Source organism: Mauremys reevesii, linkage group 3, assembly GCF_016161935.1.
Source record: "Mauremys reevesii isolate NIE-2019 linkage group 3, ASM1616193v1, whole genome shotgun sequence".
NCBI lineage: Eukaryota > Metazoa > Chordata > Testudines > Geoemydidae > Mauremys > Mauremys reevesii.
Genome location: NC_052625.1, coordinates 160,742,349 through 160,763,286, shown reverse-complemented (window position 1 = coordinate 160,763,286; position 20,938 = coordinate 160,742,349). Strand labels below are relative to the sequence as shown.

General features: G+C 41.2%; 1 protein-coding gene across 1 annotated transcript in view; it reads right to left on the bottom strand.

The window, feature by feature from the left end:
- The window catches only part of KHDRBS2 (KH RNA binding domain containing, signal transduction associated 2), a 548,941-nt gene extending 528,562 nt beyond the window's left edge, over positions 1 to 20,379 (bottom strand). Inside the window, exon 1 of the mRNA XM_039528488.1 lies at positions 20,169 to 20,379. Within this exon, the coding sequence (XP_039384422.1) occupies positions 20,169 to 20,259 (91 nt within the window). The 5' untranslated portion in view covers positions 20,260 to 20,379. The remainder of the gene's footprint in view (positions 1 to 20,168) is intronic.
- Positions 20,380 to 20,938: the final 559 nt, after the last annotated feature.

Below are 20,938 nucleotides of genomic sequence, written 5' to 3'. Positions count from 1 at the left end.
ATTTGACTATCAACCAAAGAAAACATCAAAATCTAGAAAATATTGCATATTTCATTTCCTTCATTCTTTTCTCCTGCTTTCTAGTGCTATTTGTTATCAAAAGATTTTCTGCTTTTGCATAAAAAACGCTATATAAGTGCAAAAAGTAAAAGGAATGACAGCAGTGAGATGGACAGTAGAGTGTGAGGTGTAAGTAAGCAGCCTTCCTTGCAGTTCTGAACTCAATACCAAATCCTGCCCATATATATGTGCCGATGGAGAGCTTGACCCATCAGAACTGGTGCAAATAGAAGGAAGCAGGGTTTGTGTGATCTTATGTAGGGGGATGATTGTTCCTATTCTACTAATGTCTAGGTACATAAAAGCACACAAGATTTTTGGGGAGAAGAGGGAAAAGGGAAAAATCCTCCACTATGTTAATTCATTGGCTACCCTCCATCATGGAGAGGAAGGATGGTAGTTAAGGTACTAGAGTGGGACTCACGAGATCTGGATTCAGTTCTCAGCTCTGCCACAAACTCCTTCTGTGACTGTGGGCAAATTAATTTAAATTCTCTGTGCTTCAGTTCTCCATTGCAAATATTTTGTGGGCAGAAACTGTCTTACTTTGTATGTGTACTGTATGTGTGTGTGTCAAACATGTGACTGCTATTTTTGGGGAGAGAGGTGGAAAATTATACAAGCAAAATTTCTGTAAATTTCCATCTGTACAACAGCTACGGAATATTCTTAGCTCAAAACAATGAGGAAATTCAAACAGAAAATCTGTAGACTAATTCTGTTTCAGCAAAACAAATTAAAATAGTGGTATTAAATATGAACATGGAACCAGACTTCATCTTTTATCTACAGTTCTTAGTTTTAAAAATAATGTGGAGCTAAATTCTGCTCTTGCTTGTACGAGAGTAAGTAAGCTCAGAATCAGGTCCATCATCTTTTCAAGAATTAGAAAAGGAGCTGTATGGAGACTTGTTGTCACAGTGATTTAGGGTACCACAGCTATTCAGCTGTGGAAATGTTCTTCCCCCCTCATCTAAGTCACTTGTCTTGTTCCAATATACGTATTATACATAAACTACTGTGGAAATGCAGTTGAGTGAATTCAGACAGTTAATGTAAGAATGTGGATACAGGGTAACTTGTTTAATTTTCTCTGGAGGCTTGTGTGAACTTACTGGAAACATTAAGCTATTTGCCATTATCTGCCAGAAAATCTTCAAGTCTTTCTCAACTCTGTCCTCTTTTCCTGGTTTTGCAGCACCTGGAATTTATCATTGTTTTCTCTTTATCCTTACTGTCCTATTCAATTCTGTCTCATTCAGTTTTGACCAATCTTAGAATTATGCGAGGGCCTACAGATCTTGCAGTTTATGAAAAGGATCTGCCACGTATAAAAAGAAAAATTCTGCCTAAAATGTCAATGTGGTCATAGCCCCCACATCTCCAGCAGCTGGAGGACACTTTCCTGATACTACTGAACCAGCCTGGAATACATGTTGTCTGATTACTCTGGTTGTGCTCACAGTCTTCACTCTTATGCTCTGCCTATAGCCCATGATTAAAATGATCATGGGAAGAGAAAATGTAGAAGTGTCCTTCCAGGACTTATCCATCAGACTCAATGGTGAGCCTAACCAGCCTTCTATGCTACTCTCCTACTTCAATAAGACTGCCTTTTGTTATGGGATTTTTCACTCTAAGAAATAAAGCTACAGATATATAGTAATTTGGTAATTGGGGGGAAAGTATAACACTAACCCTGCAGCAGGGCCGGCTCCAGGCACCAGTGAAGGAAGCAGGTGCTTGAGGCGGCCAATACAAAGGGGTGGCACTCCATCCGGTATAGGGGTGAGACCTCTGGGTCTTTGGCAGGAATTCGGCGGCGGGTCCCTCAGTTCCTTTCTTCCTCTTTGAGCTGCCGCTGAAGTGCTGCTGAAGAGGAAGAGAGGGAGTGAAGGACCTGCTGCCGAATTGCCACCGAAAAAATGAAGTGGAGTGATTGAGCTGCTGCCGATGGACTTTTTTTTTTCTGCTTGGGGCAGAGAAAAGCTGGAGCTGGCCCTGCCCTGCATTCCCCATATAGCTAAATTTTCAATGAAGTCAGTGGAAGCTGTGTCCACAAGGAATACAGGACTGACTCCTATATGTCCAGCTTTTACACCAGGCAAGAGCCTTTGAAAAGTCAGCTTATATGGTATGATGTCTGGACAATATTGTGCCAAGTTAGATCCAAAGAAAATGGTAGCCTTCCCCTGCTTAGTTCTAGCAGCTTACAATAATTCGTCCTCTCTTTTTAGTCAATAACAGTTCAATCTAACTCATTAAAGTCAATGAGAGTCCTTCCAAGGACTGTAATGGGAGCTGGATCAGACTTTAAGATTCAAGACCTCAACCTTATTCTCTAACTTTGATAAATATATTATAACTAGCTGAAGCAATCTCAGAACCATTAGCAATTATCTTTAACAACATATGGAGGACAAACAGGTGGTAGGGGACTGGAGAAGGGCAATCATAGTGAAACATAGAGGATCCAGGAAATTATAGACTAGTCATCCTAACCTCAATACCTGGAACAACTTATTAAACAATGAGTATGTTAGAATCTAGAGGCTAATAGGGTTATAAGGGTTATAAGGAATAGCCAGCATGGATTTGTCAAGAACAAATCATGCCAAACCAACCTAATTTCCTTCTTATGCAGGGTTATTGATATAGTGGATGGAGGGTGTGGAAACCAGTAGACACAATACATCAAGGATCAGCAACCTTTGGCATGCAGCCTGCCAGGATAAGCACCCTGGCAGGTCGGGCCTGTTTGTTTACCTGCCGCATCCGCATGTTCGGCTGATCGCGGTTCCCACTGGCCGCGGTTTGCCACTCCAGGCCAATGGGGGCAGCGGGAAACTGCGGCCAGCACATCCCTCAGCCCGCGCCACTTCCAGCAGCCCCCATTGGCCTGGAGCGGCAAACCATGGCAAGTGGGAGCCGCGATTGGCCGAAACTGTGGATGCAGCAGGTAAACAAACAGGCCCAGCCCGCCACAGTGCTTACCCTGGCGGGCCACGTGCCACAGGTTGCTGATCCCTGCAATACATCATGATTTTAGTAAGGCTTTTGACATAGTCCCACATGACATTCTCATAAACAAACTAGGTAAATATGTTCTAGATCAGTGGTTCCCAAAGCCGGTATGCCACTTGTTCAGGGAAAGTGGTGGACTGGCTTTGAAAACCACTGGGCTAGATGCAATTACTATAAGGTGGATGCAACTGGTTCAAAGATCATACTCAAAGAGAAGCTATCAATGGTTCACTATCAAACTAGGAGGGTTTATCTAGTAGAATCCTGCAGAACTGAGTCCTCAGTCCAGTACTATTCAATATTTTCATTAATGACTTGGATAACGGAGTGGAGAGTATGCTTATAAAATCTGGAGATAATAAACTGGTAGGGGTTGCAAGCACTTTGGAAGACAGGATTAGAATTCAAAGCAAAGTGGACAAATTGGAGAATTGCTCTGAAATCAACAAGATGAAATTCAATAAAGATAATTGAAAAGTACTCCTCTTAGGAATGAAAAATCAAATGCATAATTATAAAATTGTATAAACTATTCCACTAGCTAGGTGGTAGTATGGCTGAAAAGGATCTGGGGTTACAAATTTATGGATCACAAATTGAATATGAGTCAACAATGTGACTCATATGAACAAGGTTAATGTCACACTGAGATTTATTATCAGGATAGAATCATTGGGTTGGAAGGGATCTCAGGAGGTCATCTAGTCTAACCCCCTGCTCAAAGCAGGACCAATCCCCAGATTTTTACCCCAGATCCCCAAATGGTCCCCTCAAGGATTGAACTCACAATCCTGGGTTTAGCAGGTCAATGCTCAAACCACTGAACTATCCTTCTCTATGTAAGACACAGGTAATTGTCCCACTGTACTCAGCACTGGGGAGGACTCAGCTGGACTACTCTGTCCAGTTCTGGGCACCACACATTAGGAAAGACGTGGAAAAATTGGAAAGAGTCCAGAGGAGAGCAACAAAAATGATACAAAATTCAGAAATCCTGATCTCTGAGGAAACACTAATAAAACTGGGCATGTTAAGTCCTGAGAAAAGAAGGCTAAGGAGGACATGATAACAGACTTCAAATACATTAAGGGCCGTTATAAAGAGGACTGTGACTAATTGTTCTCAATGTCCACTAAATATAGGAAAAGAAGTAATGGACTTAATCTGCAGCAACAGAGATTTAGTTTAGATATTAGGAAATACTTTCTAATGTTAAGGGTAGTTAAGATCTGGAATAGACTTCTAAGGCAGATTGTGGAACCAACATCACTGGAGATTTTTAAGAACAGGTTTCACAAACAACTGTCAGGGTGGTCCTGCCGCGGTGCAAGGGGCTGGATTTGATGATTGCTCAAGGTGCCTTCCAGACCTACATTTCTGTGATTCTATGATCAATATATACCTTTACCTATCAATATTCAGGTTGATTCTCCTGTCCTGCCTTTTACTGTACACTAGTATAAATGGTAAAATATCTTCAAACCAGCCAAAAAATCCCTGAAATAAATAAATGGTGACCTTGCTTTAAAATGTTTTACAATATTTTTAATCACTGTATTTATTATATAAAATAAATGAGAAAACTAATCTTTATTCTAATTTTAAATGACCCATTTAGCAGGCTCAATTCAGTTATCAATATTTTACTATGCATGTCACTAATGAGATTCAAGATCTGAGAGTGAATCAAACCAGTCTTACCCCCTCAGAATTCTCAATTGAGAGACATTTTGTTACCTCTTTTTAGTTCATTTCCCTTTACAGTTTGAAGTGGACTTTTGGCAAATATGCAGCTTAGAAACTAATACAATTTGTAGATAATATAGAAATTATTTTAAAAAATATATATGAAAGTTCGCTATATATGAAATGTACCATATTGAATACTGGAGACTGTAATTCACTGTTTAGACATAAAACATACAACAGCTGAACATGCTTTCCAAGATGTTCTCAACATATCTGATTCCTTTTCTGGAATGGCCCTTATACCATAGATGAGATAGAATAGTTGATTTTTCAATCTCAATCACTCCTTGAGCTCTCTGACACTGCCAGAAAGGTAGTGCCAATTGTGATGGTAGTTTGAGCATTTTAGTTAGAATAATAGCAACTCTCTAATTCAGAGGTCAGATCAAAATGTTTATAAAAATGTTTTCCTTTAACCAAGAGGCACAATGTTCAAAGACGTGGTCAGACCAACTCTTATGGACCTAGGAAGTGCCAAGTTCACGGAGTACTTATAAAGGGTCAGATTTGATGGAGTGCATACGCAACACCATACTGTACAACCAAGCCAATGAATCAGGCCTTTGGGATGGATCCATTTATATTAGGGTGACCAGACTGCAAATGTGAAAAATCAGGACTGAGGTGGGGGGGTAATAGGAGCATATATAAAAAAAAAAAGACCCAAAAAACGGGACTGTCCCTATAAAATCAAGACATCTGGTTGCCGTAATTTATATTCTATTTTAATATGGTATCAGCTCTGTTATCTAAAATCATCCAGTCCCACATTAGGGATATGAGAATGGACAAAAGGTATAGCCTGCAGAGATGACAACCTTTTCCATAGTGTACACTATGCCTTATTAGAGAGATTGTCTTGAGGATCTCCAACCTTCCCATTTGCCATTGAACAGACTTCCTGTAAACACAGAGCACATGTAGCAAATACAAAAACTGTTTACATGGAAAACATAATACACCCCTACCCGATACAACACGACCCGATATAACATGAATTCGGTAAAGCAGTGCTCCAGGGGGGCGGGGCTGTGCACTCCGGCGGATCAAAGCAAGTTCGATATAACGCGGTTTCACCTATAACACAGTAAGATTTTTTGGCTCCAGAGGACAGCATTATATTCGGTTAGAGGTGTAATTGGAAAGTATTTAGGATTGTGTACTATCTTTAATGCAATAAGTGTTATGCTGTTTTTGGAAAAAGGAAATCACATCATTTTAATCTTTATTTGTCTCCGTCTCACAAAGGGTCTGTTCCTACCTCCCACACTACTCCTCTATGCAGTCTTTCCAGTCACCTGGTTCCCTTGTCCCCTTGGAATACACTACGCAGTCACCTGGTCTTCTTCTACCACTGACTTGTTCCTGTCTCTGAAGCTCTCCATGACGTTCCTCTCCTGCTGTAACTGGCAGGTCCATTTACATTAGTTGTTCCAGTCCACAAGAACCATTCCTTTCCAGCTTCTCCTCCTTTACAGCAAAAACAACTAGGCTAGCTCCTTCTCTTCATTTTTAGCTGTTTTCACAGGCAGCCCCCTCTTTGCAAAAACAACCCAGGGCATCTATAAATGCATCTGAAGAAAATGAAGAGATCAAGCATTCCATGGATCATAAATGGTCCACAAACCAGTTTAGGAACCACTGAGCTATACAAGTGTGAAACTCTATTCTAAGCTGGTGATTTAAATACTTCTAACCACCTAAGATGAATTTCATAATGTCCACAGCAAATGAATCACATATCTGCAATTCAAATCTACTAATAACGAAAACTCAATTGTTCACATAAACCTTGCCTGTATGCAAGCATAATAAATTTCTGCTGTTTGCTTTTCAAAAATCAAATATAAAAATCAATAAATAATAAATAATAATTATTAATAAAATAATATAAAATGTTATTGTTATTGAAAACTAGGGTCTAATTGATACAACAACAGTGTTCTTGGCAATATGCTATACATAAAATATAATGAATGTTTTCCCCAACAAGTTTAGTTTAGACCTTTAGAAGATGAGACACACTGGGAAATCCAGAAATGAGGATAAAACTCACTATTTGAAGGCTTTTATGGGAAAAGCATATTTTTAAGGACTTGAGAAAACTGGGATGGCATTTCATAAAGAGAGAGCAGCATGGAAAAGTGCATTTGAGATAGAAAGGGAGGATAAAGCTGACAAGGCATCAAGACCTGCATACTTGGTGGAACAGAAGAGTTGAAGGGAACTCAGTGAGAGGAAAGGTCTGTGTTCAACTGGGGAGTAGTTAAGAGTTTTGAAGGAGAGGACAAGAAGTATAAAATGTGATACAGTGCTTAAGGGGGAGTGTAGTGGATCAGTCTGATAGCCAGCTGCCTGTTAGTGGCTTCACAGCTCTTTCTGGCCTGATCATTCTAGAGGGAGCTCTGGCCAAATCATATGTGGCAAGCCTCAATTCCTCCTGAGTCTCTCTTCCACACCCCTTTGGGTTCTATCATGGTAGAGGTACAGGGAAGCAAGGTAGGGAGACCCAGGCCTTCCCACTCCATCACATCCCAACTGAGGGCCCTGGAAAGGTGTCACACTAACCAGACTACTTGTGGATCCACCCCAAGTTATACTCCCCCCTAGGTCACTTCCTACTGGGCTGTGGCTCCTCTGTTTGGGGTGTGGTCACAGGCTAAGGAATACCCACTTTTTCAGTAGGACACTGTCTGATTCTTTGCAGTCTTTTGTGAGTTTCCAACTCCCAAAGATATGTCAGGGTAGGGGACTCTGTATCACTGCTTCCAGAGTAGCTTAGGAATGATACTGTCATTCTCCTCACAGCTTCAGACATCAGCCGCACTTCCTGGCTCAATCTGTAGCTCCTTCCCTTGGGGATCCAGGGTCCATTTAAACTTTCCTTCCACCAGGAGCATACCCTGCAGCTGCTGAGAGATGAGGTCTCCCTAGACCAGTACTGTAAACCCATCATAGGGAGTCAGTGAAAGAAGGGAGTGATATGGTCTTAGTGACTGATTAGGAAGATGATTTTGGCAGCTTTGTTCTGAACAAGCTGGAGGAGGGCAGTATAGAAGGAAGAAGTTGGAGGAACAAAGAGGAAATGATGATCAGAGCCTAGACAAGCATTCTGATCTCTGTTATGAAGACTATTGATATAAATAAATAAAAGAGGCCCTTCCCAGGTCACTTTGTTCATAATACTGATATAGTCTCATGCAAAATTGAAAGGGTTCATTAAGAGAAAAAAGAAGCAATCTCAAACTGTGTAACTAAAAGCTACAATGAAGATTAAGGAATTCTAATTTACACATTAAAGAAATTTAAATAAAAAGTGAATCAGTGTTTCAGTAATACCTTTTAAAATATAATACCCAAATATAGTGACTGTCACCAGTCTAACCATAATATTTTTAAAGGTTTATAACTTCTGTTACAAGGGAGAGATTTCTGTGGCAGATTTGTACAGCTTTGGCAGCATCTTTATGGTTGGAAGTGTGTGTGTAATTATTGTTTAATTATAAGTATATAATTTCACAGTACAGATACCTATAACATGTCCCCTAACCCACAGCCAAAGACACTAACTTCAAAGTCATAATTGTTCATGGAATGTTTGCAGAAGGTTAAAATAGGACTTTGAACTTTCTTTCCTTATTTTATATTAAAATAAATGCAGTTCATTTAAAATGCTTAGCAGCTGCTTTTATCTATTCATTTTAATTAATCAAAACTTAATTGTAAGCTTTCAGACCTCCCTATTAAACTTTCAAATTAAAATAATGGAAAGGTTGAAAATTTCTGGCTTTCATCAGTTTCCTGAGGTGGGGGTGATTGAATCTATTACACCTCTTAAATTGGGATTTGTCTAATTCCCTGCACTTCTTATTCAATTCTCCCTTAGCTTTCTCTCCACCTCCTTCTTTGAGTCATTATCTCCATCCTCTTTTTTATATTAATTCCTCCTCTCTCACCCTTGCATTCGCCTTCACTTTTTATCTCCCTTCTCCTTCGTTTTTTTGTTCCTTTCTCCGCCCACCTCCCTTTTAAAGATATTTGTTACTGGTACCTAGTGAAATATCTTCCAAATAACTAAAGGCTGTGAGAAATAGGGAGAGGAATAGATCAAGAAGAAGGAAGAAACCATGGAGCATTGCTACCGGTTTACAATTAATTTCCATCTCCAGCTCTAGATTTTGTTGGGTTTGATATAGCTGCAGAATTGCATTAAACTCGTTTTCCTGGGTGTATTTCAAACTCATTCCTCTCTGCTTTTTCTCTAATTAGATTTCTCTTTCCTCTCTTACTGCAGGAACTTTCTACTTGAGTTAACAGTACAAATGGTTAACTGTAGAAATGTGCTATCTCATAACTTGGGTAAGAATGAAAAAACAGCCAGAACCTCACTCTTCTGCTGTCACTGTTTTTTTGCTCCAGACACATTATTTCAGATGACTCGTACTTTTTAAGCACCAACAGTGTTTTCAACTGTGCCATAGATGGTTTGTAGAGCCATAGATTGGTATTGGGTGTACACACTACCACGCCATGGTCTACTTGGCAATTTAGTTCTTCTGGAAGGGGAACTAGGGACTCAAAGTATAGTCTGCATGCCTCTTTGTTCCCTTTCCTTGTTGACATTGTAACCTTCCGTGCTCCTTGTTCTTTTCCCCTAGATCACTAACTTATTCCTCACAGGCTGTTTCTGCAAATTGCTCCAAAATCTGGATTTATACAAGCTGACAGAGGTAGGCAAAAAAAACCCAAACACTAATATTAACAATAATTCAGAAGCAGCACCACATAACAAAACTGAATAAAAAAAATGCAAAACACAGGTCACTTTGCACTAGTAACAGCCTATCTGAACACCAATCAAAACATTGCAGTGAAAATCAGAGTGGGGAAGAGAAGGGGGGAAAAATCTGACCACAGAAGGACAAGAATAATTGCCAAGAGCCTTTTAACACAAAAAGGTACGCGAGCATCTGCACACACATTGCACATATATGCCTAAATCCAGACACAAACCATCAGGAGGATATGCCTTCCCATTTTAAAAATGTGTTTTAATAACCCCTAATAATTTAAATACCAACATTGGGGAGATAAATGCATACACTTTTGGGGAGCCTAAATTGCTTGGTAGTTGTTTTGTGCTGTACATATATCAGAAAAATAAATATTATGTATCCAACATTATTCTTCTCTTTCATGCTGAAAAGCTGTAGGAAGATTGAGATGGAGGAAATTATCCTGTTAAAATTATCCTTACCTTTATCATAGTTTATTTAGCACCTACAATGTCAAAAGGGAATTCAGAAAGGCAAGTCATTTAAAACAGTTTGGTACTGCTATTTGGTACTGGTATTTCACCATAGGAACCCAGCCACACTGGGTCAGACCAATGGTCCTTCTAGCCCAGTATCCTGTCTTCCGACAGTGGCCAATGCCAAATGCTTCAGAGGTAATGAACAGAACAGGGCAATTATCACGTGACCCATCCCCTGTGGTTTAGTCCCAGCATCTGGCTGTCAGAGGTATAGGGACACCCAGAGCATGCGGTTGAATACCTGATCTTCTTGGCTAATAGTCATTGGTTGCTATGGAGAAAATCCAGAGAAGAGCAACAAAAATGATTAAATGTCTAGAAAACATGACCTCTGAGGGAAGATTGAAAAATTTGGTTTGTTTAGTCTGGACAAGAGACGACTGAGGGGGGACATAACAGTTTTAAGTACATTAAAGATTTTTACAGGGAGGAGGGAGAAAAATTGTTCTCTTTAACCTCCGAGGATGGGACAAGAAACAGTGGGCTTAAATTGCAGCAAGGGCAGTTTAGGTTGGACATTAGGAAAAACTTCTTAACTGTCAGGGTAGTTAAACACTGGAATAAATTGCCTGGAGACATTATGGAATTTCCATCATTGGAGATTTTTAAGACTAGGTTAGACAAACACCTCTCAGGGATGGTCTAGGAAATACTTAATAGTGCATTGAATGCAGGAGACTGGACTAGAAGACCTCTCAAGGTCCCTTCCAGTCTTATGGGTCTATGATTTAAAGGACATGGTAATATCTAGGATTATTTTGTCTGGAACTTATGGTAGAAGTGTTAAAGGGGATTTGACCAAGGTGTTTAGTATTATGAAGGATCCAGTCCCGTCCCCTCCCTGTACTATGCAGTTCAAACTTTATCTCAAACTCCCAGTTTGTCTGGCCAGACCACAATGCCCCATGATATATGCAGCCTCCTAAGGAATGCATTGTAGAATCAGTTCTGCTCCCTGGTGGCTACACTATATTCCTCACCCTTAGGCCAAATATTTTATATTATACACACTTTAGTAAGTCCCCTCCCATTCCTTTCCCTTCTTTCAAAAGAGTTTTTACTTTTCATATCTCTACAAAATGAATTAGTAGATGAAGGGGGTTAGGGGCTAGGGGAAGCACTAAACTCTTCCCCCTATTAGTGCCATTAACTGAGGGAGAGGGAATGAGCTTTGAAATTGAATACAGTTAAAAATCACTCACTTTGTGTGGGAGACTTAGCCTTCCTCTGGACTGCAGTTGGGATAATTTCATTTCATTTCAATATAATGGCTGTTATAATTTTTAAAAATAGTATTGTACCCAGTCAGTGTGCTCAGCCTAAGGTACTGCTGCTGGGAGCACAAATTGAATATACTGTGTTTGCATTCTAATAAAGATTAGTCATGAAATTATCCAACATTTCCACATTTATGCATTATAACAGGGATCCGCAACCTTTGGCACGCAGCCTGCCAGGGTAAGCACCCTGATGGGCCGGGCCAGTTTGTTAATTGCCGCGTCCACAGGTTAAGCTGATCGCGGCTTCCACTGGCCGCGGTTCGCCGTTCCAGGTCAATGGGGGCTGCAGGAAGTGATGCAGGCCGAGGAAGGCAGCTTCAGAGGCAGCTTCACCTGTGTCATTCTTTAATGGTTTTAGTCTATTTACTACTCCCTAAAGTGATGTATGTTCAGGACACTCCTTGCATTATACAGCGAAAGACAAAAATACTTTCTGAAACTGTTAAACTTTAAGTATATAATGTTTGGTAATGTTCATCCTGTTTTGAATAGCTAAGTAGTCCAACTGATATATCCCATTAAAAAAACCCATGCTACAGTATAAAAGTACTTCCATTTTCCTTGTTTATTATTCTAACCATTATATTTAATTTTCTCAGCCAATAGCATAGGATATTTGTATAGCAATTGACTCATAACCCATTGAAGGCTATGAAGGAAAAACTCCCACTGACTTCAATGGGCTTTGGATCATGCCCATAATGTCTAGCACATTACTACACTTTAGAAATAATACATAATAATAGTATTTAACTTGCACTACCTCGACTTGTTTCTTTTCATTTCATAAAAACAAAAATGTAGATCAATCATGAGCTTAGGCAAAATGTTAAAAACTGCCCTAAAATCATTGTTTGCAATGAACACAAAACTTTTAAAATGCTAAGGAGAATTTGCATGGTTTCTTAAGTCAATCTTCTAATTATTTACTCTGTTTCCAGGAACAACAAAATAAATGATGATTAATAGAATCTTCCTTCTCTGTCTACTCAGATATCCTCTCCCCTGATGTAAACATCAGCAAAACACACACACAAAAACAAACCAAAAAAAAACCCCACACACAAAAAAAGGAGCACAATAGTAGAAAAAGTGACTGTAGATTATATTAATGTATGAGTTTGCTTTAACATTTATATTGAACTCATTTTAAGTTAAAGCTATATTTAGACAATGTGAACTAATGAACTCTCATTGCTGCTAAGACTGCAGATATCATTTGACTAATAGCTTATTATATTCTACTAAATAAAAATTACAGAAATGTCTGAGGGCTAACTAAAGTAAATCACAGAATTAACCAATAATCTTTCACAACTTCGATAAAGATATGATCTTCATGTCATTAGACATTACAAGGGAAAGTAATTTGCATACAGTGACCTTATTATTGCCCCAAGATTCATATTAGAAATATAGTAATGATCCAAAACCACCTTGTTATATAAAAAGCAAATTAATTTCCAGGGGCCTAAAAATAAAATACTGTTAGTTGTACAGTAGATCCAGTACATTAATCTGGTAGGAGGCAAAATGCAAATATACTGAGCCAATAACTGTGATGCTGGCTATAGCCATTACTGCAGGCTTGTATCAGTGATAGCAGTAGGGCTCAAGGGATTTGGAGGCTGTATGACTTCATCACTGTTGAATTAATGGCCCTGGTCCTCCAAAGAGCTTGATGAGAGTGAGCCTATATGGAGCCCAATGTATTTGAATGGGGCTCTGGGCTGCCAAAATCTTAACAACCGGTTCCCTATAAAAAGTTCTGATTTAAGGGGGGAGACATACTCATGGGGCTGGGGGCCCCTGCAGCTGGGGGGAAGCAGGGGAGGGGCCCAGGGAGCCTCAGCCACCCCAGCTGGGAATCCTGGGAACAACAGGATAATTCGGCCTGCGGACTGGAGTTCTTTGCCCACCTCCTGGCCCTTTAACAACCGGTTCTCCACAGAGGTCTAATTTTAGCAACCGGTTCTTGAGAACCTGTGGGAACCGGCTCCAGCTCACCACTGGCTCTGGGCAAGCTCAAGGTCTGCCCCCATGGAACAATTTGCAGGCCTGGGCCTAAGTCAAGACTTATATGGAGGTCGGTGTAACCCAGGAACCTCTTTGTGCCAACTGGCGGAGGGCACAGGAGGCATAGAGTTTTACAAGTATCCCCTGGATCACCCATATGCACAATAATTCATGCCAGGGTGGCATGTAAGGGCTCTGCCAAGAGCCCATTGGTCATCATAATCATAGTAAAATGTATGAATAGATAATATTTAAGAAGTTATGCATCTATACTGGAAATGATGTTCTTAAATCCTTGAAGTTAAAGACAGGTCACCAGGAAGTGGCATGCCTCTGACAGGTTCTGTTCAGACAGGGTGGGAGGAGGGTACCAGATGTTTATATCTCTTATTGTGTATTGTGTGTCTCACAATCTAAGGCTATTTGCATATGGAGTTACTAGCTAAACAAGATGGCGAAAAAAACAACAGATCATGAAATCTATGGGAAGAAACACACAGCGGGAGGGTGTATGGTTTATTAATAAAGATCATGGATTATGTTGATATATCTGGGGTTTCAAAGAGACACACAGGATTGTGCACTTAGGGGACAAGCTGACAGCATCTTTGTCTCATGAAAAATTGTTGTATCCCCACTGGCTTCAGGGCATCATTTGAAAATCTGAGGCTAACTGTATTGTCATGAAATATAGGATTATCATTCTATATATTATATAGAAATTTCTATGGGGGGCAGGTATTTTTGTTTTGACTGGGTTTTCTTGCCTTGGGTCTTTGTACTCTTTGTGCTAGAGGTGAGCATGCAAGTGTATTTTACATCACATCTTGTAAGACATTTTCACAATCACACATGCATAGTCCATGCAATATTTGATTTATCTGCAGACAATTGTTATTTGTCTGTACAATGATGGTGTAACCAGGCCTGGCTCTAGGCACCAGTGCTCCAAGCATGTGCTTGGGGCTGCACTTTCCAATGGGTGCACTCCCCCCCCCCCCGCTTTTTTTTTTTTGCTTGGGGCGGCAAAAAGCCAGGAGCTAGCCCTGGCCAGAGCCCTGCCACTGGAGAGACAGAGCATCGTACCCTGGAGCCGAGCCTGGGCTGTGGCGGCGAGAGGGGCTCCCGGAGTGTTTGAGGAGCCGGGGAAGGAGGGAAGCGGAGCCCGGGATGCAGGAAGGGAGAAGGGGTCCTGCTGCCGCCACTGCTGCTGCTCTGAGTCTCCCCAGGGCGGCGCAGCATTTCCCCGCCCGAGTGGGTGGCGCAGGGGGTGCGGATCCTGGCTTGTGTGCTGATGGGGCCAGTGGCTGGGCAGCCCAAGCTGCCAAGGAGCTGCTGCCTTCCCCTCCTGCCTCCGGACCCAGCCCTCCACGCACCTCCCCCACCTCAGCCCCATGCTGCTTGCCCCAGGCCCCCACAGCGCCAGGGGTGGGGAGAGGCAGAGCCAGGCTCTGAGTGGGGCAGTGGGGGATATTGCCCCGCCGGGGGGGACACCCACGGCTCGGGCACCTGAGTGTCCATCCTCTCGGCTCTGCCTGCAGGGGGCTGGGGAAGCAGCTGTCAGCCCTTGCACCCCCTGTCCCGCTCGCAGCCTCTTCACTTGCACCTCCCCCCATCGCTCCTTCGCCGCACCCCTTCCCCTTGTACTCTCCCTTCACCCGCATCTCTCCCCTTGTACCCTCCCCTAGCCCTCTCCTCCCTCCCCTCCCCTTCCCCTGCACCTCTTCTCCCACACCCCTCCTGATACCCCCTCTCCTCCTCCACCCTCCTCCGTGAGTACATCACACCCCGCCAGTGTAGAGATCCAAGCACCCCCACATCCACTCCTCTGCCTGAACCTTCTTTACTAGATCCCCATCCTTTTCCGGGTACAAGGTTTGACGGTTAGTCCCTATGCCTTCTATGTGCATTTGGAACACTAAAATTGCGGGGGACGGTGGGGGGTGAGATTTATACTAAAGTGAAATAAAAATAGGAGAAACAGTTTGATCCCCACTGCAAGTGTAAATGGGGATTGCTGTGGTGAACGAGGAGGTCATGTTTGGGGCGGGGGGAGCCCAGGACTGGGGTGGAGGGCAGCCAAAAATGTTTTTGCTTGGGGCGGCAAAAAACCTAGAGCCAGCCCTGGGTCTAACTGAATGTCCAGTTGCTGACACTCTCTTACTAAAAATAATGATATTACTGTTGTAAGTCAGAAGTTTTTAAAAAAGCAAAAGATGATCTAGTAGCTTGTAGGTTGCTATAGGTCACCTACATTTACAGATCATGAATCACACAAGCATGTTTTCATACATATTCATAGCTATTTTAATCATTTTCATGTTTGTTTACACTCATGCAAAAAGTTATTTTTTAAAAAAACACATAAATCACATCATGTGCTCACCTAGACTCTGTGCAGCACCTGTCACAATGCTACTGGCAGACAAACAAATATTTTATATGGAAGGTGCAGGGTACAGCTCAAAAAGTTTTCTTACTGTTTTATTGATAGGTAAGATATTACTTGTTTAAAACAAATATTAACTCTTCCTATATACTAATGTGGAATATTACTAGAAGCAGTAGTATCTTATTTATCAGTAAAAAAAAAAGTCAAACTACAACCAATTTACAGTGCAATCTGTTAATATGAGCCATCAAAGAGCTTGTTGTTATTCTGACTTTTATAATAGGTGGCTGCATAATCAAGTATAATTAATAAAGAGAAATTCTCTCTCAGGGACTTGGATTTTACTGGCTGATAGACCACGGTAAGCAGCCACAATTAACAGAGGTTTCACTGTATTGAAAACTGATTGGATGATATTATTTTAATAAATAATTTGAATTTGGAGGAAATATATTGAATAAACTATTACAGACCTGAATATTCATATTTCACAAGTTTTTCTAATAAAACATTTGTGAATAGTTCCCCATCTCTAATGATGTGATCATGATTCATAGATTCCAAGGCCAGAATGGACAATTGTGATTATCTAGTCTGACCTCCTGTATCACACGGGGCATAGAACTACCCCTAAATAACTCTTAGAGCATTCATTTTACACAAACATTCAATCTTGATTTAAAAGTTGACAGTCATGGAATGTCCACTGTGACCCTTGAAAAATTGTTTTGATAGTTAATTATTCTCACTGTTGAAAATTTACACCTGGTTTTCAATCTGAATTTGTCTAGCTTCAATTTCCAGCCATTGAAATGTGTTATACCCTTCTCTGCTAGAGTGAAGAGCCCACTATTAATTTTTTGTTCTCCTTGTACGCTAATTACTCTCACTTAAAAATGTGTCTTATTTCCATTCTGGTATAGGGGTCATCTTTACAGGAGCAGGCTAATGATACTGAGGAAGGACTGTGTTGTGGTAAAAGCACTGGACTTGGCATTAGGACACCTCAGTTCTATTCTAGACTGTGCTACATATATCCTGTGTGATTTTGGGCAAGTCACTTAATTGCTCTGTGCCACAGCTCCAAAATTGAGATAATACTTCCTTTGACTGTTAAGAATGTAAGTTCTTTAATGCAGGTATTGTCTCTTACTATTTTTATCGCAGTGCCTATCACAATGGTTGGGGTTCCAGCAATATAATAATAGTGCTCTGTACTTTTGTTGGGTGCTGATTGCTCTCCATCTTTGCTAAGTTAAATGGAGTTTGAGTATGCTTAGTACTGACACTATCTAGTCCCCAGACTTTAACTCCATATGCATGAACCCCTTCTCTACCTATGGAAAAAGGCATTAAGGGGAAAATATATAGTCACATTTTAAATAAGTTATACACAATGAAAAAGATTTCTAAAGAACATTATACAAGTTGTTGAAGAAACAAAATGATCTTTATAATGCAATAAGGTGCCCTAAATTGAAATTGTATTTATGGAGTGTTTATCTCCTGTATGCCTTTCTAAGGATTCAACAGAAGATTATCTACTCTCACATCCAGGTGTTAGCAAGTGACATCAAAAAATCACAGCACTTTCAAGTCAGAGTGAATGCAATAGGCTCTCAACTCTGAAGAAAAAAAAAAGAGAGAACATTACAGTATTGTGCATTTAATTGAAATCAATTGCCAATCAAGAGGCACAATAAACAGTAATTAAAAAGAGTAGCTGGCTGCTACGAAGATTTTCATATATTATTTTTCATACAGTCAAAATCTGGAATCTCAGGCCATGGCTCCAATATAGACATCCCATAGAAACTCAGTGGTGTAGGAAACCTTTTACAGTTATCCAGTTTTGTACCTGTGAGGCATCCAGATGAATTTATGTCTATTGTACATACTTCCCTTCTAAAGGAAAAATCTCTGGCACTGTTATTTATAGCCAGTAGTAACAAGTAAATTTGTTCCTGCTGCTTTAACTAGTTGTTCTCATACTTTAATTAAACTATTTCAATAGTCATTTTATGTAAAAATCTAAAATGGATCTCTAGAAAACTTGACAGATAGTGTTTTGAAGGTAAATATCAGGTATTTGGTGTTAATCCTATATTAGCATTTTCTACAGCTTCCAGAGACAACTTACCATTGTCTTTTTAAATATTCAGGTACACTCAGCCCAGCTACACTCAAAAGAAACCAGTAAAGTATTAATTTACTCAATCTCAAAAGTTGTCTGAAATGCAACTTTTGCATGAACTGCGAATCCAGAAATGACACTTTTTTAAATTTGACTATACTTTCCACATTTTCAATTATTTATTTCATGTGTTCTCTCTCAAATGCACTCTTTCAGTAGATACTTCCCCCTGCTGGGAAAAGATCAAATTGCAGAGTGCAAGAAATATGCCCCTTTCAGCAATAAGGAATTTAGGTTCATCATCTGCAAATTAGTATACAGCTGTAAAAACTATTGTGATTATCTCTGCAACAGCAAGATAGGTATTATAAGTATATTAAATGTGTGTCACTGTTCATCCTGGACTTCCCATTATCAGAGAGAAGCACTCTGAAAATCTAGATTCAGTAACTTTATTCTCAGTCAATAAATCATGTAATTTAAGAAAGACAATATGAAGGCTGCTGACCTAAGAATTGTTTTAAATGCTAGCACAAAAAGTTTTAAATGGTTATGAATTTGCTTAAAGGCATATGGAACTTTGAAAAATTATTCACTTTCCTAGATTTTAGGGTAGTTTACATTTGTGATGTAATATTTTTATGAGCTCATTACAGGTTTCTTTGTTTTAGTTTCATTTCAGATTCGGATACAGAATCTTGATTTATGATTCATTGTCACTACTTCTCTTTTACATTTGTATCCAATCTAGACAATCTTTTAAAGAATCAACATCATATACAGGGAAAAGCAACAGAAAGCATGAGGAGAGTTTAACTGATTGTACTACTTCTGTAGTTGAAGGGCTGTACAATAAGGCCTGTAGTCAATAACTAACAACATAGCGTAGTAAGAAAGATAAAGTTTGTAAAGTCTTCCTAATTAAGTAATTTGGCTGCCTCAAAATTCACAAAATGTAGTTATATCACAAGCACTGATGATATAATGAAGACCAATTTGTGTCAAGACAATTCTTTATATCACAGTACAAACCTAAGATAAATGCATCAAGTCCTTATTGAAATGATGTCATGAAATTGATATGCCATATCCAGTGAATATAAAAAACAGAAAAGTCAACTGACAAAATGCTGCATTATAGATATAGTAGTAGATTTAGCTGTTATCATATAAACTGAAACATGATACTTAAACATGAAAAACAAGATGTAATGAGTTTAATGAGAATCTAGCATCTCTTTGTGTAAATAAAATCAGGAACCATATAAAAGCCCTACTAAAGAACCTACCCAATAGCAATACATCATTTGCTCAATGAAATAAATCATTTTAATGACAAATCATGAAAAGACAGGCATTTCCAGTACTGAAAAATAAAATATACATCTTTATTATATACAAATATAATTCTCAAAGTTGATATTTGCTAAATTAATGTTATAAGTTACTCCATACAATGGCTAGCAGGAGCTATTCGTGAACAAGCTTGGAAAACTATTGCTAATAGACCCGGAGAACAATATGCATCTCCCTATATAATAAATGTTCTCTGCCTTACTACAACAAACATATAAAACACAATCCATACTTTGCAAAGCAACTGATCGTTGATTATTTCCATGTACAGTAGACACAAGAGAGGGAATAAGATCTTCCATAGTGTTTCATCGTCAGCGATGAAATTCTGATTTCCTTTCTAGTGTTCAATATTTCTACAGAAACCTGTGAGTGACGAGCTTAAACAGCAACTCTGCACTTGAGAAAGGCTGCGGAAATACAGACTATATAGTTCCTATACACACGTTCTCTCACTAGCAATGTGCTGATCACAATTTACTTTGCCCCCACCCACCCCCCATCTTTCCCACTTCAGAAGTGGGCATTTCCGTGAACGCTGCACTTTCTTGCTCATGCCACTGCCTGCGATGGCTAAGCCGATTAGTCATTCCTCACCCCGATAGCAAGTCTCAAGAATCTTTGCTGGTATCTCTCCCATCTGAGAGATTTGGTCCCTCCAAAAAAAAAGGGGGGGGAGGGTCATCTGCCTGCCTGCTCTAGGGCGCGGAATGCCTTGGCTGAGTCCAAGGCAAGGCGCAGGATTCCGGTTGCTTGTCCATGGCAGCACACGTCCCCTGGCTAAGAACACACCAAGGCAGCGTGAAAGAGGCAAGCCACACGCCAGGAGGAGTGAAGTCTTACCTTCAGCCAGGAGGCGCATTGCATGAACAAAGGACGGGTCCAGGCTGTCCTTCTCTGCCATCAGCTCGGGCAGATATTTCTCCTGCTCCATAGTACCGCTGCTGCTGCTCTTCACTTGGGACCGTCCGCCTGCCCTAGGTGCTGCTCGGATGCAGTGGCTTGGCCGGCTGCTTATTGTTGCCTAATTCCCTCCCCCGCTCTGGGCACCTGGGGTCTCTCCGCTCCGCCGGCACGGAGCTGGCCTGAACTCCAGCGGGGGTGCCCTGCCCTGCGCTGCCCCTCACAGCCACCGCTCGCTCCGTGCGTGCCTCTACCCCTTCCACTGAGCTACAGCCTGGTCCCCGCGGCCTTAACTAGAGAGGCGGGAAGAAGGGGCCCCCCACCTCCCCACCCCGCTCATTGGTGGCTGCGCGCTGGAGGGCGGAGACCCGCAAGGCGGCGGTGCGTTGCTGCTGGCTCCGGCCCCCGCTGCCTGGGCGGCGAGCGGGGGGCGCAGGCTGCGCTCGCTGGCCGAGGTGCTGAAGCAGCGGGGAGGACGGAGCAGCCTGGGCCAGGCGCTGGGGCAGCAGCACCCAGAAGCCGGGGCAGGGACGGGGAGCGAGCGAGGCTTCCCGCGGCTCCCGCACACCCGCAGCGCGACAGAGGACGATTCCCGGTTGTCCCACTGAAGCCCTGGGTCGCCCCTGCCCTCCGCGGGGGCCCGGGTGGTGGGTGGCTCTGGGGGAGCCCGGGTGGTGGGTGGCCAAGCGGGGGGCGGCGAGAGGATTTAC